The sequence below is a fragment of the Phyllobates terribilis genome, unplaced genomic scaffold (assembly GCF_046119375.1).
Source record: "Phyllobates terribilis strain yellow unplaced genomic scaffold, ASM4611937v1 Scaffold_11__3_contigs__length_659146591, whole genome shotgun sequence".
NCBI lineage: Eukaryota > Metazoa > Chordata > Amphibia > Anura > Dendrobatidae > Phyllobates > Phyllobates terribilis.
In genome coordinates this window covers 544,955,690-544,981,791 of record NW_027362771.1, presented here as the reverse complement: position 1 = coordinate 544,981,791, position 26,102 = coordinate 544,955,690, and the positions used below count along the sequence as shown (strand labels likewise).

The 26,102-nt window shown below is 46.6% G+C and overlaps 1 protein-coding gene across 1 annotated transcript; it reads right to left on the bottom strand.

Annotated features, from left to right (window-relative positions):
* Positions 1-26,102, bottom strand: LOC141166840 (gamma-glutamyl hydrolase-like). The gene is made up of 10 exons (XM_073653933.1): positions 25,973-26,102; positions 20,498-20,602; positions 17,483-17,597; positions 15,013-15,063; positions 8,613-8,697; positions 7,764-7,902; positions 5,561-5,667; positions 4,736-4,829; positions 4,521-4,658; positions 1-1,636 (listed from the first exon to the last, which is right to left on the bottom strand). Exons 2-10 carry the CDS (start codon positions 20,598-20,600, stop codon positions 1,515-1,517), a joined length of 954 nt encoding a protein of 317 aa, XP_073510034.1. The 5' UTR covers positions 20,601-20,602; positions 25,973-26,102; the 3' UTR covers positions 1-1,514.

Genomic DNA, 26,102 nt, shown 5'->3' with positions numbered 1-26,102 from the left:
ACCTTATCACCGAGCAGCTATAAATACTCGGAGCTCGGCCCGAGCATACTCGGCGAAAGGGTTAATAGAACATACTCGCTCAACACTAACAGCGACCTTGGCATCAACAGCCATTGTGCAACGAAAGTTGGCTCGTGCCTCCGCTACATTGCTATCTCATAGAAGTGAATGTCGTCATATTGCAACACCTACATGACCTCGTCTGCAACAAGTAAGTTGCAAAAGGTACAACTGAGTCTGATTTTTGTGACCTTAATTGTCGTGGTCGAGGCAATGTAGGTGTCGCAATACGATCCTATTCAGTTTTATTGCACCGTGATGTAGCAGCAGCACCAATTAGACTTTGCTCACGCAATGGCTGACGAAGCCAAAGTTGCCATGTAGCCCTAGTATTAATATGTATCTACAGTTTGTTGTATCCATAATGCTACACCTGTCACACGACTAAAGCGCTAGATGTTACTGCTACATCGTAGCACAATATAGGTGACCCGAGAGTACGTGACCAAGACAGTCAAGTCGCAAGAAGTCCAACTACAATGGATGTTTGAGACTTGTTTGATGAAGACACAGTTCCCTCGGGGTCACAATGAAACCCCATTCACATATTGCAATGTGATGTAGCAGCGACACCTAGCAAACTTTGGTTGTGCGACCAAAGTCGCCGTACAGCCCCAGGCCTAAGGCAGTGATTAAGAGCCAGTTTTTGCAGCCATAGATATAAATGAAGACCAGCTCATGTAAGTTAAAGACCAATCAGACAATGAACATTATTTGAACATTGTTTTATGTAAAAAAACATTAATAAGCAAAAACTACAGTATCTTGACATATTAAAGTTTTCACATTGGCCACTAGATCACACAATTGGCTGACCTTTCTTGATTTTTGTAGCTCATTTGCGGGCTTTTCTGTATAGACTGGGACAGGATGAGAACAGTCATCTCATTATCATTTGAAGGTGGATCAGCTAATGGCATCTTTACTGTGTTGCTGGAGGTAGAGATAAGGCAGGATATTAACACTATGCACACAGATGAGGTTCTCTATGCTGCTTCCCTGTCGCTCTCTGTTTTCTGGGGGAGGTGGGTTTTAACCCATCTCTTCCTGCAGAAGTGATATCTTTGTCATTGACTCTCATTTATTCATTCCCTGTAGAAAATAGAAAGATTGGTCCTTAGATAGTGTAAGCGGCTGTTGACTCTGAAGGTACTTGGGTCACCATTGGCACTAGCGGAGGGTAAGGAGACAAATACACCTGAATTTAGTATATTAGTAGTGCATGGAGAGCCAAGGCCCATCCCTCGGGTGCCAGGTGCTACCACCACTGCTACACCATCAGTATGAATAGTCCTACAGATAAAGCGTATAGAATTTGCCCACTTCTTTTTCAGTCTTCTAACAGGAGGAATGTGGTTGGTTGCGGCTCCTTCAATATGAAGGTCGGTGATTTATGAACAAAGAACTCAATCATTCGATTCTGTTTAACAATGGCCAATATTGGTGAAAAATTCCTAATCGAAGAAATACACCTGCTCGTAGCCACTGATATTCGCTGTGTATGTCGATGGCCAGTTATAGATCAGAGCTGATTCTTCCTCCTTCCGGTTTGAGAAGTGATTTGGATTCTTTCGGGCTGTAACAGAAAAGAAAAAAAATGAAAAATCATTTTTTTGTGTTTTTTTTAGTGCCCAATTCAACTACAGTGCTCCCACAGGGGATATGAAGTACTACAAGTTATGCATGTTTTTCTAATTAATGGGTCCTTTGATAGAGGTTATGAATAAAGGCGCCCATACAGATTACACTAATGTTGGCTGAACCTGCCGAGTTCAACGGGTTCGGCCGACGGTCTAAAACATATGGGGGAGCCGCTTGACATTTTCATATACCCTATTAAGGAATTAGAGGAGGGGGTCTTCTGTCCAGAATCCCCATCTTTTGGCTATATTGGAGAGCGTCTCTGCCTCTTGAGGATTTGTATTGTCCTCTCTCGCGTTATACAGAAAACCCATTGATTTTAATGCACAATTAGTAATGCTTAACTTCTTCTTCTAGGGCATTCATTGCAAGGAATTTTAACACCTATGGTATGCTCACATGGAGTTTTCTTTTTTTATTTGTTTTTGGCCTACTAGGAAAAATGCCTGAAATATCATTTAAAAAACCCACTTGAACACTCTTGCTGACTTGCTGGTCATGACTTCAGTCATTGGAATTTTTTTTCCAACTTTAAAGCATGTAAAAGAAGTAATTTGACCTTTCTTCAGGCATTTTCCGCTATGAAGTCGCTCCATACTTAACACTAGAAGTTAATAGGAATCAACTTGTAACTTGTTTTTTTTAGCTGTCTTTATCTCAACAAATGCTAATATTTTATTCATTGCTTAATGGATTTCAAAAAACTTGAAAAAATTGCCCAAAAAGAAGCTTAAAAAACATTTTTTTTAAAACAATAGAAACAATTGGTCCAGGTACAGAAGTTTTTTGTTTTTTTTTAATTGAGATAATAATCAGTAAATGATAGAATGTACCATCTAATGCTACCGCTAAATAGGGTTCTGCATCAAGAAATGTGAAGAAAGAAAAGGAAAAAAATAATGCATATTTAACCATTGTAAAAATCTGTAAATATTTATTGAATACAAAAGTTAAAAATACAAAAGATTTGTAGGCCAGAAAATATAAAAACAATATGTGAAGGAGCCAACAAATGGCACTGCACCAGAAGGTAAAGGGCTACCAAAAAGCAATTCAAATACTGCATAAGATGGTTGTCAAAATATATTGTGTAGTCCATATACTAAACAATTGTGTAAATACATCATGTAAAATTATAATATTAGACAATGGAGACCATGCCCCCCAGAAGAAGGCACGGCGGTGAATCGCGCATTGGAGATTCCTGGTATCGCCCCACAATCAGGTATTATGGATTAGTTTTTCATGCTCAGATTATCTAATGTGATTGTTTTCCTGCCAATTGTTGGTTTTGATGTTGCAGAGAGTTATCACACTCTATGGTATTTACCTTTTCATGGGTTATTTTCTCAGTATGGTCACCATTGTCTAATATTATAATTCTACATGATGTATTTACACAATTGTTTAGTGCATGGACTATACAATATATTCTGACAATCACCTTATATTTGTATTGCTTTTTGGTAGCCCTTTACCTTGTGGTGCAGTGACATTTTTTTTTGGCTTACTTCACATAGTGTTTTTATATTTTCTGGCCTACAAATCTTTTGTATTTTTAACTTTTGTATTCAATAAATATTTACAGATTTTTACAATGGTTCAATATGCATTATTTTTTTCTTTATGTTTCTTAGAAAACACCTAAGAAAAACTTTAATGTTTAGATAACATTTCCTGAAGTTTGCTGTTAATAAAAATGCTTCAGGGCTAAAAACAAAACAAAACACTAGAGTTTTTTTTTTTTTCAGGTGGTCAAAAATGACAAGACTTTCAAGCAGAATTCGATTCACAATATGCAGTCGTTTCTTTTTTTCACCTGAAGCTTTTTTTGCTAATGTCTTCTGAAGTGTTTCGTTAATGTTTTTCTTAGTTTTTTTTCTTTATACACATTTTGAGTGGTTTTTTTTTAGGTTTTCTTTAGCACTTTTGTGCTGATTTTATGCCGCTTTTCAAAATGCATTAAGAATTAATTAAAGCACCACACCGCTGGAGTGGTGCTTTAAATGTAATTTCCTTGCCCCCTGTCTCATACTCGACTGCTGCCGCCTTCATAGTTTTCCAGCGAAGAGTAATGTGCCTGCAGCTCCAGTGTTTCATGGAGTGGCGCATAGGTCACTTATCAATACATCTCTTTGTCAGCCTCATCCTAACTCTCATAGACTTGCATTGAGAGCTTGTGGCATAGCTTCTGACTTTCGGACAGTCAGAAGCTGCACTCGCAAAATGGCGCCGAAAGATTGGAGCAATGCCGAAAAACGGTGAAGATGCCGGAGGCTGATTATATGATCAGGGGCATGGGGGCTTATAATTTAAAGCGCCACTCGAGTGCTGCAAAAAAAACACAAATGCTGAAATGGTGCTTTTAATGAATAAGAAGTTTTTTATGAGTGTTTTTTTAGCGATTTTTCATGCATTTTTCAGAACCAACCAGCCCTAAAAACGAATGATAAAAAAAACTCTGTGTGAATATAAATTGGACTGAGGACGGATCAGCTGTGGCTCTCCTGAATAGAGCGTAACAGCTGCACAGAAATATATATAGCTGTCACGCTCGTGTCAGGAGACCCACCGGCCAGTCCGTGCACTGCATTCCGATCTCGGTCTGATTTATACGGCAATCTAACTGCGCTCTTATTGTCAGCTTTTACCCCGGATCACAGCTGAGCGCTGGAGGTCTTACCAAGGGGATACATTGGGGTTAGCTTATTATTGAGAAACCTTTCAAACAAGCAGGCATTATCCATCCAAGTGGACAACCCTGTTTGGTAGAACGTGACAGAGGACGGCTCCACTGAGCCAAAAGCTCACATCATTACCTTCATTCACAAAGAAGTTTGCAATATACTGTGATATCCAAATGGCGTTGACGGAGTGTGGATAGGCGAGATCACTTTCCCACTGGAAGCGGTTCACCTCGGGATGCCACTGCACTCCATAGATGGGATATTCCCGAGCTGTGGCAGGAGGAGACATGATTATAGCTCCTAGAATGAGCAATTAGAAGGAATTTCACCGCTGACAACTTGCTCACCCTCCATGGTGGATATGAATTCCACGCCATCCCGATCATGGTTTGTGGACAGAATACGGTAAAATGTAGAAAGCTTCTCATTGGCATAGAAGGTCTATAGAAGAAAATGAAGAGCGCCATAATGGAGAGAATACTCATCATGCACCACCCCACAATAGAAGAAGAGGTTGATTCCCGCTTTACAGTTAAAGGGGACTTTTCGACAGGTCATAAGTGACCAGTTTTTGCTCTTATTTTTTCCCACTTCTCTTCTGAGTATTCTGCATTTTGTGTTTTTTAAAATCAGCCATACGGTTCCAGAGATATGGGCTGTTTTGTTTAGTGCACATTTTTATGGTTTTTACAAGGAGGTGTGGCTCACAGGTTAATTATGCAAAGCAGCCTAAAGACACGCCGCTAGAGACTCCTGTGAGTCGCGGTCCCATAAATTAGCACTGAATATAAAGACCTATATCTCTGGAACCATATGGCGGATTTAAAAAAACAAATAGCAGATTGATCAGGGTAGCATCAGGAATAAAATAAGGGCAAAAACAGGACAGGTTTGACCCGATGACATTTCCCTTTTAAGGCGGGTATCTCATGCACGTGCTCGAAAAGAATGAACAGAATTACAGGAGGACAGATGCATGGACTGTCAGGCAGGAGGTTACTTTTCTGGACTGAAAACTCTTGAGAGGAGTTCACTTTTAAAAACTATTTGCATTGAACAAATTTTTGGATTTGCAGAGATGGGGACTATGAACCACAAAATATAATTGTAGGACAAACTTTTAAAGTCTGGAAACAACAGACAAAGAGAATTTGCTTTTGTGTCCCCGTTACCTTTGGTGTAATTCCATAATGGTGGAAATTTGCTGTTATAGGTTCCCGAGAGGCTGCATGCAGTAAGTTAGGAGGGGCATGATGGAACATTTTGCTGGAAGAAACATCTGTTTTGAAAAGAGATACAAAAGGAATCAATTAAGGGTAATATGTAAAATAGGAAAGACTGATACAGCCGGAATGAAAATTACTGAATCCCCTACTATAGTATAGACTTTTTAGAAACATTTATAAACTTTCTGCTGTTTGCAATAAACAAATGAAAATAGAACAATTTTATGGGAATCTGCTCGAATCAGGAAAAAGCTGTCTACAATTCTGCAATTCTCAAGTTGCCATCACAAAAAATGGCTCAAAAATGTACCTCTCAGCCAACGTATAATAATAAGAAGGAATTGTACAGAGAATAACACATAAATATAAGAAACAAACCATAATTCAGAAAAACAACTGGTTTAAGTAAAAAAACTAAATCCAATCAAATTAGTATCACATGCGTATGAAAAAGCCCAAAAAATTAACCAAGCACAAGCACACTGTCTTATACCAAGAACAAATGTCAATCCATTTAAATTAAACCTCATAATATCCTAGAATCAATCACATCCCCATATCTGAAAAATTCTGGAGGAGAACTGGTGCATACGTCTTAAAGATCCATCTTTAAGGGAATATTCAGAATAAGGCTATGTGCACATGACGTATTTTAAATTCAGACAAACTTGCAGAGTTTTTCAAGTAGAAGACGTTTTTGTAAACTTTGTTTTTTTATGTCCAGATGTGTATTTTGTGTGTGTGTGTGTGGGGGGGGGGGGGGTTTGTTGTCTTTTTCTGAACGTTTTTTTTTTTTGGCATCTTTTTTGGAGGGCTTTCCCATGATTTTTCTGACGTCTTTTTTTTTTTTACTGTTGTTTTTTTTCACTTCATTAAACAATGAAGAAACTGCTAGCGTTTTTTTTCCCAGCAAAAATGATGGCAAAATGCTCCAAAGGACATTCAGGCATCTTTTGAGCTTTCCCATTGACTTGTATTGTAAAGTACAGTGCCGTCATCTGAGTAAAAAAAACGCCAGAGGAATGGACCGTCACTTATTTTAACCACTTGACATTTTTAGAAACTTAAGATTTTAAAAGACATTCAAAAGCCCAAACATGTGCACAGCGAGTCGTTTTTGCATATAAATGCTTATATTTATTATTTGGAGCATTTTCTGATTTTTGTTTTTCAGGTGGGTTTTGGAGCAGACCTGCCCGAAAAAGAAGTAACGTGCACATACCCTAAGAATAAATTCATGAAACACGTCTTGTGTTATTCTTCACCCAAATAACTCGGAACCTAGAACTATTATTCCAATCAATCCCATAATAGGACACATAAATAACAGATTAGATGCACTCAAGAAATCAGAAATATGTCAGATGTAGAAATTAAAAACACTATCTCCATGTGGTCTGAATGAGGCAACTTAATTGATCTTGTAAAACATAACATTTCCATGAGGACTTTGCACGATCTGTTCAAAAGAAGATGAGCTGAGAAAAGAAAAAAAAAAAAGAGAAAGAAAAAGAGAGAAACATCAACACCTAGTGACCAGAAGTCAGAATTCCACCTAAGTGTATGTGCACACTTTTTCATGCCGTGAAAATGAATATAATGCACAGCAATGTAAAAATGACTTGCCAGAAGCTGGTGTCTGACTATGTATCACAGCTGCAGCAGGTTATAACAGCCAGAGGTGTTCCACTAAGTACTAAGGACGTGTTTCATAAAGGGGTGAAACAATCTGAGACTGCAGTAGTCAGTAAAAGTGGGATTTTGTGCTGAATTTGAAGAGACCACTCATTGTATTAATTGTGTTCAGCTATTGAGAAAGTTTGTAAATTTTGCTACGCCTGATTTGCGATGGGGGGTGAAAATTTTTTGATTGCAGAGATAGCTAAATAGACAGATAGATAAATCTGACCGATAATATCAGGCCAACAAAATTCTTAGATGTGTGTTGGGCAGCTGGAAGTTCATCTATTAGGGAGGTGTCTGTCAACAAACTTGTCGACTGTTTCCAGTAAGAACCGACAGTATTCTGTATTGAGTTTTGTGGATTTTCTTTGATTTTACAATTTTTTTTTTTAACTCTGATCCAAAAACCCACGTGGTCCCAGTGGCTTCATGCACAATTGTCTTTCAGATGGGCTGAGCTGCTTACCATATGTGAAGATGAGCGGAAGGGATATGTTATTAGCTGACGTCTTACTTAATAAGTTCTTCCCAGATGTCAAGGCAGTAAGAATCTGGAAACCCATACAAGTGCCCCAGATAGGGAAATAATTACCAGAGGAGGAGGCCTGAGAAACAGAAAGATATTAGATACATTAGCCGGGCGGCGGTACGTCTGCTCAACACCTTAGACTACACTGATCAGAGGACAATGATTGATTGACAAAACTTGGCAGGGACTGTGCTCAGGAGGGTAATAATCCACTTAAGCTTGGCCTGAGAACTTTGATACAAGACATGGGCTGAAAAGTTACATTTTATACTTGCTCCAAAACAAATATCAAAAAGGTATTAAAGAGGGATTACCGGTCACTTGTCAAAATGTGTAATTTTTTTTTACCTGATGTAAAAGCCGCTTTTCTCCTGAATCTTCCGTGGTCTTTCTTTTGTTCCTGTGCCTCTCCGTTCCTGAGATATGGCTTCCTCTTCCCTGTATATAAATCTAGTCTTGTAACCAAGGGGGTGTGGTCCTCAACTATTCTGTATGGGACAGTTTTTGAGGACCATGCCCAGTTGGTTAGAAATACTAGTTTTATATTCAGAGAAGAGGAGACCATATCTCGGGAACGGAGAGGCACAGGAACAAAAGAAAAACAACGGAAGATTCAGGAGAACAGCAGCATTTACACCAGGTATAAAAAAAATCACATATTTAGGGACAGGTCCTAATTAAAGTCAGATTGATTTTTATGGGGGAACAAAAATGTTAAAAACAAATAGAAAATGTTCTTGATGTCACACAGCACCCTGATATTTTATCTTCATCTTGGCTGCTCACCTCAATAGCTAACTTATAAAATATTTCAGCTGTCCGAGAAAAACTAGAATTCAGGAGGTCGATTGCTCCTCCAGGTAACAGGACTCTAAGGAAGAGAGAGACATCCATCATACAACACATAAATAATGAATGTTCTATACATATCCACATATTGGAAGACTATTCACACATTTCTGTATGGATTATATTGATGGTCTATGTGGTGGAGAGGTTAAATCTTTTTGACCACCAATGGTAGACCACATGGATTTGAACCAAGCATTCGGTCGGCTTTGACCCCCCATGTCAACTGCACCATATATATTATTTTCTAGCCTAAAGAAAAACTTTACCGCATGGATGCAGTAAAAATATCAAACTGAGCCATATTTGCCTGCTTCAACCCCCTTGGATCCAGCTCAGGCTGCTCGGTGGTCGGCTCCGACACTGAAAGTGATGACATCGCCTATATTTTGTAACAGGACTGCTGAGGCATATGATTGGGTGTAAAAGACAGGTGACTATAATGGCGTGTCATCAACGAAACATTGGATGATGTATTTGTAGCACCCTGAGGATTCGGCTGCTACAGGGGTATTGCACCTCAACCCAGAGGTGTGATATTCCACTCCCGGGTAAGGATGGAGTGTGGAACTGAGCCCAGAAAGCTGCATGCACTACACACATCCCATTTCCGAGGAACAGACCAACGGTACTCCCACTTAGAAATGTGCAGGTACGACCGAGTCTGTTCCTGGCTGGAGTGGGAGGGGGGTGGTACATCCCAGTAGTGTAGGGGCAGATAGGGGGAGCAGCCTGGGTAAAGATAGGAGCTCATTGGGTGCTGGTCACCTGAGCTCACACATAGAGGGAGTATTTAAGGTGGGCACCATCTAAGATCAGGGTCAGTCAGTCTGCCACAGACAGTCAGTCTGTCAGTCTTTGCAGAGGAGGTCAGTCTGCCAGTCTTTGCAGAGAAGCCAGAGGAGAGGAAGAGAGCAGAGAGCAGAGAAGCCCCAGAGAGAGAGAGGAGAAAGAAAGAGAGACCCAGAGGGGGAAACAAGAAAAGGACTCTGAGAACCCAAAGTCCATCATCGGGTGAAGAGTTGGCAATAGGGTACCGGATCCCAAACTGGTGGGGGCTTAAGCACACCCCAGCCAGAGACCGGAGGCCGTGGGCAGGATCTGCCACGGCCACCCACCACATCTACCCTGAAGGCAAACCACATGTAGGGTCAGGGAACCCAAGGCCAAGGGTCTCCCAACAGAAGGCCCGAGGGAGCTGGACCTAGATGGATCCCTGGTGGGGATGGCCAGAAGAAAGGACAAGAAGGAGGGCTCAGGGTCACGCTCCGGACTTGCTTGGGGGTTGGCTGAATCCAGGACCTGGTGGACGCAGCACGGCTCGGGTGGTCACTTGAAGCTGGAGTGACCGGAACATCAGCAGTAAGTAAATACCCTAAACTGCACAACCCGACTCTGTCTTTAATTACCATCTATGCTGCACCACCACAACCCCCATCCTCTGCACCTGACCCCCTGAGGCTATACCCCACCCGTTGGGGGTTATACTATCAAAAGCTGCACCAACACCATCAGCCTCAGCGGACCCTGCTGCAGCGGCGGCCGTAGTGACCGCAATACAACGGGTGGCGTAGTCGACATAAAGAACTTTATAACATCTGTAGGACTGCCACATACTCTGAGCTTGACACCCTGGGCACGGACCGGGTCACAGCCACTCGGAGACTACAACCCCCATCTGATCCGGCTCCGGGTATTCCCCTAAAGAATATGGCCCAGGGGGCGCGTCAACTTTGGCGTAGTCGGCAGGATGACGTGCCCGCAACACCCGGGTACTGCGTGCCTGAAGAAAAGAACAAGTTTACCTCAAAAAGAAGTCTCCTGCCGGTTCCGGAAGGTCCCCGCCATCGGACTCCATCACATATCGATTCCCGCCGGTTGTCCGCCATTAACAGCTTTTTCCCGCCATCTGCAGAGTTTCCCGCCACTGGGAGACGATTCCCGACATTTCCAAAGGTTTCCCGCCTTGGAAGAGCGGACGCCATTATGGGCGTGCCAGAGGGTGGCAAGAGGCCACCTCCCATCGTGGGCCAGGACCGAAAATGGCGCCAAAAGTGGAAACCGCCCCCACCAACAGAGACTGTGATGCTAGAGGTGTCTGTCAGCGTGAAAGAACTGCCCCTGGAGCTGACAATCACCAAGTGGCCCCGGGACCGCCCTCGAAGTGGGAGGACTGAGAAGAAGAGAGCAAAGATGGGTGTCGCCTGGAGCAGTCTGGAGAGAGCGCACCCAGAGACAAGAAGCCTAGAGCTGGGTCCAGAAAGAGCTTACCCGGAGATGGGAGAAGAGCAGAGCAGCACCGGCCCGCTGGCCAGGAGCCTGCTGGAGACAACAGAAGGAGAGCAGAGCAGCACCGACCCGTTGGTCAGGAGCCTGCTAGAAGCAACGACCCCACTAGGCTTAGTGGAGGTCCTGGCACAGCTCCCCCGAGATCGGGAGTGTGCACAGACCGCTCTGGAGGGCCTCGCACGGAGGATGGCCCGGGTGCAGCGAGAGACGTTGGCGGAGTGGAGCCGTGAGATGGCCCAGCAGACCGAGACCCGTCAGCGGAGCACGCCACCCAAGACGAGGAGACAGACCGCCTCTGAGGATGGCGCAGGAGGACTGAAGGCCGGAGACGGCACCGAGAAGGGAGCCGAACGAAAGGAGGCAGGTAAAGGGGACGTCTCTACCCCAAGCCGGGAAACCGCGTGCCTGCCCCAGCTCCCCGTCGCAGAGCCCGAAGTACCCCCTGCCGTGCCCGTAACCGCAACGTCACCGCCACAGACTAGGCCTCAACCGGAAGCCGAAGCCGCGACCCCTGTGACGTCACACGCCTCGACCCCGAGCGTGACCAAGCAGGAAGTACCACCAGCCTGGTCGCAAGGCCTAGTACCCCCGGGCGCCACAATACTAACAGCGCCCCCTACCTCCGCGGAGCCACCGGCCTGGTCGCAGGGCCAAGTAGCCCAGGGCGCCGCCGTCCTTACGGTGCCCTTCACTTTCCAGGTGCCCCAGGCCTGGCCGCAAGGCCTGGGCAACCCGGGCGCTGCCACCACCACCGCGCCCATAAAACCTAAAGTGCCGCATCTGGGAGAAGATCTGTTCGCCCAACACACATGGCCGGACGGGCAGCCCTTTGTCTGGCCCAGGGAGTACTACGAACAAGAGCTCCAAAAGAGGGCAAGGCCCATGTGTGAACCCCTGATCCCGGCTCCAAAGCCCGTTAAGAGGATCTCGCCCCCGCTAGCAGAAGCGCAGTTTGAGTGGGACCCCACCGGAGAAGACCTCATGGGGTTCACTCAAGAGACTCGGGCAGCCGCAGCGGAGCGTGCAGAGTGCTGCCGCCAGCAGCTCGAGGTCTTTGAGAGGGAGCGGAGAGAGAGGCGGGTCCGGGAACAACAAGCCCAGATAAGGAGCGTGGAGCAGAAGAGCCGGGCCAGGAGAGACCCCCGTGCAGCGCATAGTCCCCGCACCACCGGGACTGTGATCAAGTTTAACATGCAGCATGGGTGGGGCTTCATCCGAGACCACCGCACCCCAGGCGACGTCTTCGTGACCAGGAGAGACGTTGAGTCCCACCTACCGGAGGGACACAGAGGTCGTGACCTTTACATCGGGGACGAGGTCACCTTTACCCGGCACAAGTGTGCCAAAGGACCCTACGCCCTCCATGTGCATCGCCTGACGGAGGAAGAGCTGCGGTGTGAGGAGGAAGAACAAGAGGACCCGGACGGGTCTGAAGCTAAAGGTAACCACAAAGAAAGAGCAGGAGGACGTCGTCGTTGAGTACGGCAGAGTAGAAGCTGTATATAGTTACCCGTAGGGGTACCAAAGAAACTGTTGCTGCTAATATAGTCCCCGTTGGGACCAGCAAATTGAACTGTAACCCGTAATTTCCCTCAATCCCACTGACCGAGGACTGAGAGCGGTCATCCCTATTCCCATTACCTGGCCGAGGACTGAGAGCGGCCACTACCCCTTTTGTATATAGTTGCGCTTCCTAAAGCGCCCCCTACCGGTTTTATAGGAAAGCCACGAGTTCCAAAGACTGTCACACTTTACCCGGTCACACGTTGCACAGTGACCGGAGGAGGAGCCAGAGGCGACGAGAATGTTATTAATATGAAAAGTTTTATGATGATGCTGATATATATATGGTATTTTATATGTTTGTATTATGTTGTTTATGAAAAAAAAAAAAATTGTATGTCTTGGTGTTTTTATATCTTACAGCCCGAGGACGTGCTGTGATTTACCAGGGGGGAATGTAGCACCCTGAGGATTCGGCTGCTACAGGGGTATTGCACCTCAACTCAGAGGTGTGATATTCCACTCCCGGGTAAGGATGGAGTGTGGAACTGAGCCCAGAAAGCTGCATGCACTACACACATCCCATTTCCGAGGAACAGACCAACGGTACTCCCACTTAGAAATGTGCAGGTACGACCGAGTCTGTTCCTGGCTGGAGTGGGAGGGGGGTGGTACATCCCAGTAGTGTAGGGGCAGATAGGGGGAGCAGCCTGGGTAAAGATAGGAGCTCATTGGGTGCTGGTCACCTGAGCTCACACATAGAGGGAGTATTTAAGGTGGGCACCATCTAAGATCAGGGTCAGTCAGTCTGCCACAGACAGTCAGTCTGTCAGTCTTTGCAGAGGAGGTCAGTCTGCCAGTCTTTGCAGAGAAGCCAGAGGAGAGGAAGAGAGCAGAGAGCAGAGAAGCCCCAGAGAGAGAGAGGAGAAAGGAAGAGAGACCCAGAGGGGGAAACAAGAAAAGGACTCTGAGAACCCAAAGTCCATCATCGGGTGAAGAGTTGGCAATAGGGTACCGGATCCCAAACTGGTGGGGGCTTAAGCACACCCCAGCCAGAGACCGGAGGCCGTGGGCAGGATCTGCCACGGCCACCCACCACATCTACCCTGAAGGCAAACCACATGTAGGGTCAGGGAACCCAAGGCCAAGGGTCTCCCAACAGAAGGCCCGAGGGAGCTGGACCTAGGTGGATCCCTGGTGGGGACGGCCAGAAGAAAGGACAAGAAGGAGGGCTCAGGGTCACGCTCCGGACTTGCTTGGGGGTTGGCTGAATCCAGGACCTGGTGGACGCAGCACGGCTCGGGTGGTCACTTGAAGCTGGAGTGACCGGAACATCAGCAGTAAGTAAATACCCTAAACTGCACAACCCGACTCTGTCTTTAATTACCATCTATGCTGCACCACCACAACCCCCATCCTCTGCACCTGACCCCCTGAGGCTATACCCCACCCGTTGGGGGTTATACTATCAAAAGCTGCACCAACACCATCAGCCTCAGCGGACCCTGCTGCAGCGGCGGCCGTAGTGACCGCAATACAACGGGTGGCGTAGTCGACATAAAGAACTTTATAACATCTGTAGGACTGCCACATACTCTGAGCTTGACACCCTGGGCACGGACCGGGTCACAGCCACTCGGAGACTACAACCCCCATCTGATCCGGCTCCGGGTATTCCCCTAAAGAATATGGCCCAGGGGGCGCGTCATATTATTCTAGTCACCTGACCACTTCTGCAGCCAATCACAGGCCTCAGTGGTCTTGTGACAGAAGAATAGTTACATCATAGTTTCCAGGCCAGGACATCGGAGCAACTTGCTCTTGATCAATAGGGGTTACAGTAGGTGAGTACTCATTTTGTTATTTTCACTATATCCGGGACCTTGATAAAGTATTTATTTATGCTGGACAACCCCTTGAAGACATTTAGTATTTTTTATCTACAGGGATACGGGGATGTTCACATCATACAATGGCCTTTTTGGTAGACAGATGTGTAACTAATAATACATAGTTGAGATAGGCAGGTTTTCACTGTGACCTCTCAAACAGAAGCTTTAAAGGTATTTAGGCCCAAGAACCTCAGAGGAAGCCTGATGCAAGCCAAACATGGACACATGAGACAATCCAATAGGCCAATGTACAGATTAGAAGAAAGCTGAGAGAATGCTCTAATTTCAGCGGGACCGGCCAAGCATCTAATATGTATGGGGATCTCCTAAGTTTCCTCTGACATTAGGAACACATGATCCTTTTGTTTTCCTGAGAGATAGGAAGGCACCGAAGGCATCTGGCAATGATTTTCTTTACTCACTGTGTATAGGGAGCTTGGAAGGAATTGCCATTGGCTGAATGAGCCTTTAGCTGGGAGTTATGTGAGATGTATTGGCAAACAGTCTATAGGCCCCTATAACATCCCACACAACACCAGTATTATATAAGGTATACCGGAGGTGGTAGGGGCTCTGTTACGAATTTAGCATTGGGGCCCAGGAGCTTTACTTTATGTCTTAATTTATGACCATCAACCACCCAAAAAACTCACCCATCGATGGAGTGGAAGAGATGGACGTATTCATCCTCACTCAGATTCAACCTGAAATAATAGAAATATTAGGATGTCCATCAGTACCTGCAAATACATACTGTCATTAGTATGTTTTATCATAATATGACTGCCTTTCTATTGCCGCCTTATTTTCAGACTTCAGTCCACACTTTTGATTTTTTTAAGTAGACACAGAGTACTCACCATATACAAACAGATATGCACTTACGTATAGTAGTGTTCAAAATAATAGCAGTCTAATATGACTAACCAGATTAATCAATGTTTTTGGTATAAATTATATTACCACATGTCAAACAATTTACCAGTTGGTGCAGTAGATCCTAAGAAAACCATCAGACTCCGCATTCATCATCTGCAGGTTTTTGAGTCTGTGTATTTGAATAATTAATTGAAAGGCGGTGTGTTCAAAAGAATAGCAGTGTGGAGGTCAATTAGTGAGGTCAATTATTCTGTGAAGAAACAGGTGAGAATCAGGTGGCCACATGCATTTCCGCATGCGGGTTGACAAGCGCTTTCCAAGCGATTTTAGCATCACTTGGAAAGTACTTGACAACTTGGTCACACTATATAAATCCATGCAACCGGCAACCAGCATGGATTTATATAGTGTGACCGCAAAAGAATGGTAAAAAATAATAAAAAAAATATTATACTTACCTTCTGATGGCCCCCGGTGTCCTTATCTGATCCGTCCGGTGTCTCGCGGTGGTCTAAAAGGACCTTCCATGACGTCATTTAGTCATGTGACGGGTCACGCGACCGCCGACGTCAATGGTCGCGTGACCTGTCACATGACTAAATTACGTCATGGCAGGTTATTTTAGACCATCGCGAGCTGCCGGGGACATCGGACGGATTGCTATGAAGACCGGGGGCCATCAGAAGGTGAGTATAATGTATATTTTTTATTTTATTCTTTTTTTCATACAGGTACTATGGTACCCGGATCTGGAGGAGAGTCTCCTCTTCTCCAAACCCGGGTACCATCCGCACATTGAAACGCATGGAATCTGCATGATATCCGCACATGTAGTGATGCGGATATTATGCGATTCAATGCAAGTCAATGGCGGCGAAAACGCCGCGATTCCGCAAAATATTTGGTAGTGCTGCGGATTTTTCCGCAATGATAATCTGCAGCGGAAATTTCCGCAGCATGTGCACAGCACATGTGGATTATCATTGGGGAACATGGCAGACCTTCTACCAAGCGTTTTTTAAGCGTTTCTGCAGTGGAATTGCCGCTGCGGAAAAGCTTAAAAAAGGCATAGTGGGCACACAGCCTAATACTCTACATACACTATAGAAAAACACATCAGTAGTATAGTTAAACATCTTGTGGCTCATGGCCTTCGGATCTCACTAGTACGCTGTTCTAGATCTAGGGATTATTCACTTTTATTTTTTACTTAAATGCATGTATTTGGGGCTAAGAATCATTTTTGCCATTTGGTTTCATTAAAAATGTGCATTGGTTTGCTTTTACATGACATCTATGTTTTTTCCCTGTACATCCATCTTTAATGTGGTCTGTGGTCATAAATCAGCTGAGAAGTGCTCCAAATAAAAGAGATAAGAAAAGGTTATAGAAGGCAAATGGTGCAAAATGTTTAATGAAACCCAATAGCAAATATTATTATTATTTATTATTAAAGCACTATTGATTCTATGTTTATATTGGACTCTGTAGTGGATGGGCAACCAGTGCAATGACTGGCACAGGGTAGAGGCATCGGTGTATCAGTTGGTGAGGAACATTATCCTGGCTCCTGCGTTAAGGACGGATTGGAGAGGGGAGAGTTTAGAAAGATGGAGACTGATAAGTAGAGAGTTGCAGTAGTCCAGACGAGAATGAATAAGAGCGACAGTAAGAGTTTTTGCAGCGTCAAAGGTAAGAAAAGGTCGAATTCTAGAGATGTTTTTGAAGTGTACGTGACATGAGCGAGCGAGTGATCGGATGTAGGGAGAGAAGGAAAGATCTAAATCAAGTGTGACCCCAAGACAGCGGACTAAATATGCTAAATATAAGGAATAATAAATGGATTGGCTGTTAGATGGGAAATGAATAAGTCCAACTGCAATACCAAACAAAGTCTCGGGGCACAGAGGGGTGCTATTTTTAGGGGGAAATTTTTTTTTTTTTTTTTATAATCTCATATAACTCATTTAACCCATTATATAATATGTGATTGGGTGGGCTTCCTCCAGGTTCTCCGGTTTCCTCCCACACTCCAAAGACATAATGATAGGTAATTCATATTGTGAGCCCCAATGGGGACAGTGATAATAATGTCTGTAAAGCGGTGTGGAATTAATGGCTCTATATAAGTGAGTAAAATAAATAAAATAAATAAATATTACAAAAAAGGGATGCAATAGACTTCATCATATAACACATGATCCAGCCAAATTTGCACATTTTATAGTGGATGTTCATACTCACCGGATAGGAACAACTCTGCTCCCAGCTGATTCAAGAAATTTCACATAGGAGTCTGCAATATATGTTTTACCGTACCAGAAGAATGCTTCGTCTGAGACCTCCTGAGTTATAATCCCTGAAAAATATAATACGAGATATGACAAGTGGCTTATACGTTACATAGTGTTATAGTTATTCGTCTTCTAGTAAACATACTAAAACCACTGGCAGTTGCAGACGTTGATCACAGTCGCAGAGTTTGCAACCACAACCAGGACTGGTGGAGAAGGGAGCACAAATAGGGAATTATTTTTTTGTAGGTATAGAGGGGACACGAATACTGTGTGGGGACACCGAAGGGGGAATTTTTATTCTTAGGGGGTATAAATGGGGCATTATTATTGTGCAGGTATAGAGGGTATATGTTACATGCACGCCGCTAGGTTCAGATAGGGCAAGACAGGTCTCATGAATTCTTGGAATCCTGGGGGAACTGTTACTCAGGGCGAATATACATTGCAGCTTTCTCAGGCATAAGACATATTCACTTGCTGAACAGACACACTTGACAGTGTCATGAACAGTTGAATTTAATATGGCTGCACGGCCAGTACAAATCAAGTCTTTTAAAGCAACAGGCTTTTCCTTATTCAACCACAACAGCTTCTTCACAAAGGCACAGTAGCCAACAGTCTCTTTACAGCACAGTGAGATGGAGGATGGGGGAGGGTTGGTTGAGGGAGATGATCCCTGTGACACAATTCCTTTCAGTCCTTATCTTCCTGCCTGATAATAGACTTTCTCAACTAGCAGTACAAGGGGGTTCTGACACTAGCTCAGCTTTACTGTTTAACTATGGTTCACTTGCATGAAATTGTGTGAGATACTGATCACACACCACTCATCCCTTCAGTTACTGCCAGAACAGTAAACAAGCTCCCCACAATCTCCCTGGGGCTCTGCTAACCACTCCCTGTCTCCTGTGACTGTGTTAACCCCCTCTAGTTGCTGGATGCTTCTGAAGCAAACCACATCCTGTCTTCTGTGATTTTGTTAACTCTTCTAGTTGCTATATGCTTTTGAAGCAACAGCACTACTTCTGCCTGTCACATATACTAATACTATGTGGGGACACGAGGCCATAATTATTGTACAGGGACATTGTTATTGTGTCAGGGTGTAAAGTAGTGAGAAGCTGTTGGCAGCCCTTCTGAAAAACTTTTGTATAGTTTGTAATGCATTAACCTGTTTTTTTAAGTGTTTTATCTATTTGGGTCTGCAGTAGTGAGTTAGGCTGTGCACAGGGTTAACTATTTGGGGCCAGTCCATGGGAGTAGTTAACTGGGCACATAGTAACCTAGTTCTTGGTTGTTAGTCAGTTGTAGAGAGACAGAGAGACACAGAGTTTCACTTTTTGTATTGAAGAACTGAAATAAATAAACGTTTTAATGATATTCTAATTTAGTGAGATGCACCTGTATACAGGGCTGTGGAGTCGGAGTCGTAAAGTCGGAGCCCATTTTGGTGGAGTCGGTACAAAATAGACCGGCTCCGACTCCTAAAATATATAATAAATTGGGTACAGTAGTTCAATGCAAATTTGTGGGGAACATTTTTTTCATAAGAATTTGGGAAAGTTATGAAATGTCCTATAAATGTCTGCCCTATTCCTGATCTAAGGGTCTAGACTTTTAGCTGAGATGAATCTGTGCTACAGTAAATTTATCACTTAAACATGAGCCATGTTTGAGGGAGTCTGAGTCGTGGAGTCGGAGTCAGTGTCATGGAAATTGACGAGTCGGAGTCGGAGATTTGTCTTACCCACTCCACAGCCCTGCCTGTATACTGTATATGTGTGTGTCTTTATAGACCCTAGCGGCAACATCCAGGCAACAAGCTGGTGGTGGTGGGGAGACCCGGTGTAACAGGCAAGAGTATACCCCGTCCAGACTATACCTGGGGTTAAAGCAGCCTAGACTGTATAATACCCCGGGTGTTAAACTGGACTAGGCCAAACTATACCTGGGGGCTATAAAATATTAAGATGTTGAAAAATTAAGTAATTATTGTGTATATCACTCAACACTGCTGATATCAAGGGGGTATAATCTGGCCTGCGGGGGTATGAAATGGCCTAGGCCAATTTATACACTGGGTATAGATTGGCCTAGGCCAGTTTATCCCCGGGGTATAATCCAGCCTAGGCCGCTTTAACCCCGGGTATAGTCTGGACTCGGGGTATACTCTGGCCTGCAACACCAGGACCAAATGTTGCCCTGGGGCTCATAAGACTCTAATTACGGCCCTGACTACTCGTCTGGTCAAGGCAGTATGTTACACCCCATCAGCTATACAAGGACACCAATTTAGGGTCTACAAGACAGTCCTGTAATGCCAAGAGCTGTGCCCCAACTTCTGTTCTGCTCATTATCTATTATAGAGAAACATTTATGGGACATATTTAATTAGAAAACACCAAAAATATAGGTGTAATTGTGACCGTCCTGCAGCCAGTTAGTTAAGGAGTTGGAACGGAGGTCTCACTTTTTAAGGTGGCTCCAAAACTTTTATTTCAGTGGATGCTATATATCCATATGAAAAGGGCTGGTTACAGGTTATCTTTCAAAACTAATTTTGAGAAGGTTTTTGTCCTATGGTAGACTTCCCTTTAAGCCATACAGTTAAAGGGGTCATCAGGTACTGTAACATTAATATTCTGTCCTTAGCAGAGGCATTGTTTGATTGGTGAAGGTCTGACCTGCAGGACTCCTCCTGTACAGCACAATTATGGGGTTGGGGAGTCAACCATACTGGTGGCTGTTCCTGGTGCCGCAACTTGGACTGCGTTGGATGAGCTGCAGCACCAGGCATGGTCACTTGTACACACTATAGCTGCTGTGCAGTGGAAATACTAAGCGGGTGTAGCACCTACAGGACTTGTATCTCGTCTCTGTGCCTTCATCAGCATATATTGGCATAATCTCTAGGCAGACAATGTAAATTAAATATGAACTCCACTGCTTCATTTCATCTTACCTATTATTGGCCTGTCATTTTCTCCCACAATGACAGGGTAAAGAAACGTAAAACTCAGGAGGTGGAGGTGTACCAGGGCCATAGCGAGCCGGATCGCCCTCATGTCTGTAACAGATCATTACACAAATGTTATTTAGGGAGTCAAAGTACTGAGGATGCACCGATAAAATATCGCATGGATCTGAGCTGCAAAATCAGACCTGGGTTGTACAGTAGCTATAGGGCATGCAGAGGTACAGGTTGCACTTTGGCCTTGGTACTGGATGAAAATGGTAAGTGAGGAGCCGGTCTTAGCTATGTCTGCTGATTTTTGCAGAGCACATCCTAGGTGCACATATTTTCCACAAAAATGTATTACTATGGTGTTACAACAATTTCATACAGCTGTCAAAATAATAATATGCTGTGCCGCCATATAGTGCAGACATACAATACCATAGCAGTACTAATGCTAAAGTAACCGGGGTGCCAAGGTTCCCTTTGTGAATGGAGCGGTAGTGAGCATCTGCGACTACCATTCCTATAAATCAGTAGCATAGCGTGGTGGGGAGTCTAAAGGGATGGTTGCACAAAATGTAGGTCCTCCTCCCCAATGCCATCCCCACAATCAAATTATCAGCACCTGCAAGTCTGCTTCTTCTTGGTGTAGTGAGTGCCCGTATGGCACCGCTTATGTGGCGCTGCTTTAACACTTTACACATTTTTTTTTATCTGTGATTAGGGTTAGGGCTAGGGCAGGTTTAGGGTAAATAAGGGTTAGGGCTAGGGTTATAAGTTAAGGGCTAGAGATAGGGGTAGAGTAATAAAATTGTTACATAAATGATGTAATAAAATAAAAAGCAAAAAAATATATCAACGCATAACTTATTTTAACAATTTTATGTCCTATTTTTTTTTTTTAAGAAACCGGCGTGCCAGTGTAGCACCCTGAGGATTCGGCTGCTACAGGGGTATTGCACCTCAACCCAGAGGTGTGATATTCCACTCCCGGGTAAGGATGGAGTGTGGAACTGAGCTCAGATAGACTGCGTGCACTACATACATCCCATTCCAGAGGAGCAGGCCGACGGTACTCCCACTTAGAAATGTGCAGGTACAACCGAGCCTGTTCCTGGCTGGAGTGGGAGGGGGGTGGTACATCCCATGTAGTGTAGGGGCAGATAGGGGGAGCAGTCTGGGTAGTGATAGGAGCTCATTGGGTGCTGGTCACCTGAGCTCACACATAGAGGGATATATAAGGAGGGCACCAACTTAGATCAGGGTCAGACGCTGAGAACAAGTCAGTTGGAGAGGAGAGAGAAGGAAACAGCAGCCCTGGAGAGAGAGAGAGTGGAGCAGAGAAAGACCCAGAGGGGGAAGACTGAAGGGACCCAAGAACCCAAATTAGAGCACCGGGTGAGGAGTCAGCAAGAGGGTACCGGAACCCAAGCTGGTGGGGGCAAAGACATTCCCCAGCCAGAGACCGGAGACCGTGGGCAGTGTCTGTCACGGTCACCCACCATATTCACCCCGAAGGCACACCACATGAAGGGTCAGGGAACCCAGGGCCAAGGGTGTCCCAAAAGAAGGCCCGAGGGAGCTGGACCTAGGTGAATCACTGGTGGGGACGGCTGAAGAAAGGACAGAGGGAGAGCTCAGGGCCACGCTCTGGACTTGTTTGGGGGTTGGCCGGATCCAGGACCTGGTGGACGCAGCACGGCTCGGGTGGTCACTAGCAGCTGGAGTGACCAGTACAACATCAGCAGTAAGTAAACACCCTTAACTGCACAACCCGAGTCTGTCTTCATTGCCGGCTGCATCGCACCACCACAACCCCCATCCTCTGCGCCTGTCCCCTCTGAGGCTATACCCCTCCCGTTGGGGGTTATCTCACCAAGCTGCGCACCCACCATCAGCCTCAGCGGACCCTGCAGCAGCGGCGGCCACAGTGACCGCATCACAACGGGTGGCGTAGTCGACACAAAAGAACTCTTAATAACATCTGTAGGACTGCCACATAACACTGAGCTTGACGCCCTGGGCACGGGGCCGGGTCACAGCCGCTCGGAGACTACAACCCCCCATCTGATCCGGTGCCGGGTATTCCCCTCAAAAAGGAATATGTCCCAGGGGGCGCGTCAACTTTGGCGTAGTCGGCAGGATTACGTGCCCGCAACACCCGGGTACTGCGTGCCTGAAGAAAAGTGCAAGTTTACCTCAGGAAGAAGTCTCCCGCCGGTTCCGGAGGGTCCACGCCATCGGACTCCATCACCAGTCGTTTCCCGCCGATTGTCCGCCATTTCCAGCTTGTTCCCGCCATCTGCAGAGTTTCCCGCCACTGGGCGACGCTTCCCGCCAAAACCGCAGATTTCCCGCCTTGGAAGAGCAGCGGACGCCATTATGGGCGTGCCAAAGGAGGGCAAGAGGCCACCTCCCATCGTGGGCCGGGACAGAAAATGGCGCCAAAAGTGGAAACCGCCCCCACCAACAGAGACTGTGATGCTGGAGGTGTCTGTCAGCGTGAAAGAACTACCCCTGGAGCTGACAGTCACCGAGTTGCCCCGGGACCGCCCTCTAAGTGGGAGGAGACGAAAGAGAAGAGAAAAGATGGGTGTCGCTTGGAGCAGTCTGGAGCGAGCGCACCCGGAGGCAGGAAGCCTGGAGAGGAGCAGCAGAAAAGCTCACCCGGAGATGGAGAGAAAGCAGAACAGCACCGGCCCGCTGGCCAGGAGTCTGCTAGAGACCGAGGAAGGAGGGCAGAGCAGCACCGGCCCGCTGGCCAGGAGCCTGCCGGAAGCCGAGCAGAGCAGCACCGACCCGATGGTCAGGAGCCTGCTAGAGTCCACAACCCCGCTAGGTCTAGCGGAGATCCTAGCGCAGCTCCCCCGAGACCGGGAGTATGCACAAACTGCCCTGGAGGGCCTCGCACGGAGGATGGCCCGGGTACAGCGTGAGATACTGGCGGAGTGGAGCCGGGAGATGGCCCAGCAAGCAGAGACCAGTCAACGGAGCACGCTACCCTGGAAGAGGAAGCAGACCGCCTCTGAGGATGGCGCGGGAGGACCCAAGGCCGGAGACGGCGCCGAGGAGGGAGCCGAACGCATGGAGGCAGGTAAAGGGGACGCCTATACCCCAAGCCGTGACACCGCTCACCTGCCCCAGCTCCCCGTCGCAGAGCCCGAAAGTCCCCCTGCTGTGCCCGTAGCCGCCATGTCACCGCTATGGACTAGGCCCCGACCGGAAGCCGCCGCAGCGACCCCTGTGACGTCACGCGCCTCGACCCGGGGCGTGACAAAGCAGGAAATACCACCAGCCTGGTCGCAAGGCCTAGTACCCCCGGGCGCCGAATCACCAACAGCGCCCCCTACCTCCGCGGAGCCTCCGGCCTGGCCGCAAGGCCAGGTAGCCCAGGGCGCCGCCGTATTAACGGTGCCCTTCACCTTCCAGGTGCCCCAGGCCTGGCCGCAAGGCCTGGGCAACCCGGGCGCCACCACCACCGCGCCCGCACCCATAAAACCAAGAGTGCCGCATCTGGGAGAAAATCTATTTGCCCAGCATACGTGCCCGAACGGGTCTGAAACTGAAACTGTCCACAAAGAAAGAGCAGGAGGAAGACGCCGTTGAGTGCGGCAGAGAAGTGATGTAAATAGTTACCCGACCGGGTACCAAAGAAACTGTTGATACTTATATATAGTCCCCGTTGGGACCAGCTGAGTGAACTGTTTACCCGTTAACCCCTTCATCCTACAGGCTGAGGACTGTGAGCAGCCATTCCCTTCCCTCTACCTGGCCGAGGACTGAGAGCGGCCAACTTCCCCTGTATATAGTTGCGCTTCCTGAAGCGCCCCCTACCGGTTTTATAAGAAAACCAGATTTTCTAAGAGACTGTCGCACTTTTCCCGGACACACGGTGCACAGTGTCCGGAGGAGGAACCAGAGACAAGAGAAGTCTACGAGAATGTTTATATAAAAAAGTTTTATTTATATAATGTTTTTTATATGTTTTGTATGTTTATATGAAAAATTTTGTATGTTTTGGTGTTTTTGTCTTTACAGCCCGAGGACGTGCTGTGATTTACCAGGGGGGAATGTAGCACCCTGAGGATTCGGCTGCTACAGGGGTATTGCACCTCAACCCAGAGGTGTGATATTCCACTCCCGGGTAAGGATGGAGTGTGGAACTGAGCTCAGATAGACTGCGTGCACTACATACATCCCATTCCAGAGGAGCAGGCCGACGGTACTCCCACTTAGAAATGTGCAGGTACAACCGAGCCTGTTCCTGGCTGGAGTGGGAGGGGGGTGGTACATCCCATGTAGTGTAGGGGCAGATAGGGGGAGCAGTCTGGGTAGTGATAGGAGCTCATTGGGTGCTGGTCACCTGAGCTCACACATAGAGGGATATATAAGGAGGGCACCAACTTAGATCAGGGTCAGACGCTGAGAACAAGTCAGTTGGAGAGGAGAGAGAAGGAAACAGCAGCCCTGGAGAGAGAGAGAGTGGAGCAGAGAAAGACCCAGAGGGGGAAGACTGAAGGGACCCAAGAACCCAAATTAGAGCACCGGGTGAGGAGTCAGCAAGAGGGTACCGGAACCCAAGCTGGTGGGGGCAAAGACATTCCCCAGCCAGAGACCGGAGACCGTGGGCAGTGTCTGGCACGGTCACCCACCATATTCACCCCGAAGGCACACCACATGAAGGGTCAGGGAACCCAGGGCCAAGGGTGTCCCAAAAGAAGGCCCGAGGGAGCTGGACCTAGGTGAATCACTGGTGGGGACGGCTGAAGAAAGGACAGAGGGAGAGCTCAGGGCCACGCTCTGGACTTGTTTGGGGGTTGGCCGGATCCAGGACCTGGTGGACGCAGCACGGCTCGGGTGGTCACTAGCAGCTGGAGTGACCAGTACAACATCAGCAGTAAGTAAACACCCTTAACTGCACAACCCGAGTCTGTCTTCATTGCCGGCTGCATCGCACCACCACAACCCCCATCCTCTGCGCCTGTCCCCTCTGAGGCTATACCCCTCCCGTTGGGGGTTATCTCACCAAGCTGCGCACCCACCATCAGCCTCAGCGGACCCTGCAGCAGCGGCGGCCACAGTGACCGCATCACAACGGGTGGCGTAGTCGACACAAAAGAACTCTTAATAACATCTGTAGGACTGCCACATAACACTGAGCTTGACGCCCTGGGCACGGGGCCGGGTCACAGCCGCTCGGAGACTACAACCCCCCATCTGATCCGGTGCCGGGTATTCCCCTCAAAAAGGAATATGTCCCAGGGGGCGCGTCACCAGCATAATTTTTGAAGCAGAAGAAACTTAAAGAAATTATTAGCGGCGTTTTCCATGAAGCGTCTTTTCTGACATCTCAGCGGACGTCTTAAGGTGGAAAAAGACTTTGTTTGCACATACCCTTAGGAGGAATCTAAAGAGGGGAGACACATGATGCACACAAGGATAGTAAATGGGAAGCTTGATAAGGAGATGTAGCTTTACCTCCAGGATCAGAAGGCGCAGGTCACACAGCTCTTATTTGCTCACTGACGGGAATAAGCCCAGGAAGGAGAAGGATCTGTGTAAGAACTAAGGAGGGGTCAGAATAAGGAAATAAGACTCACAAGTCAGC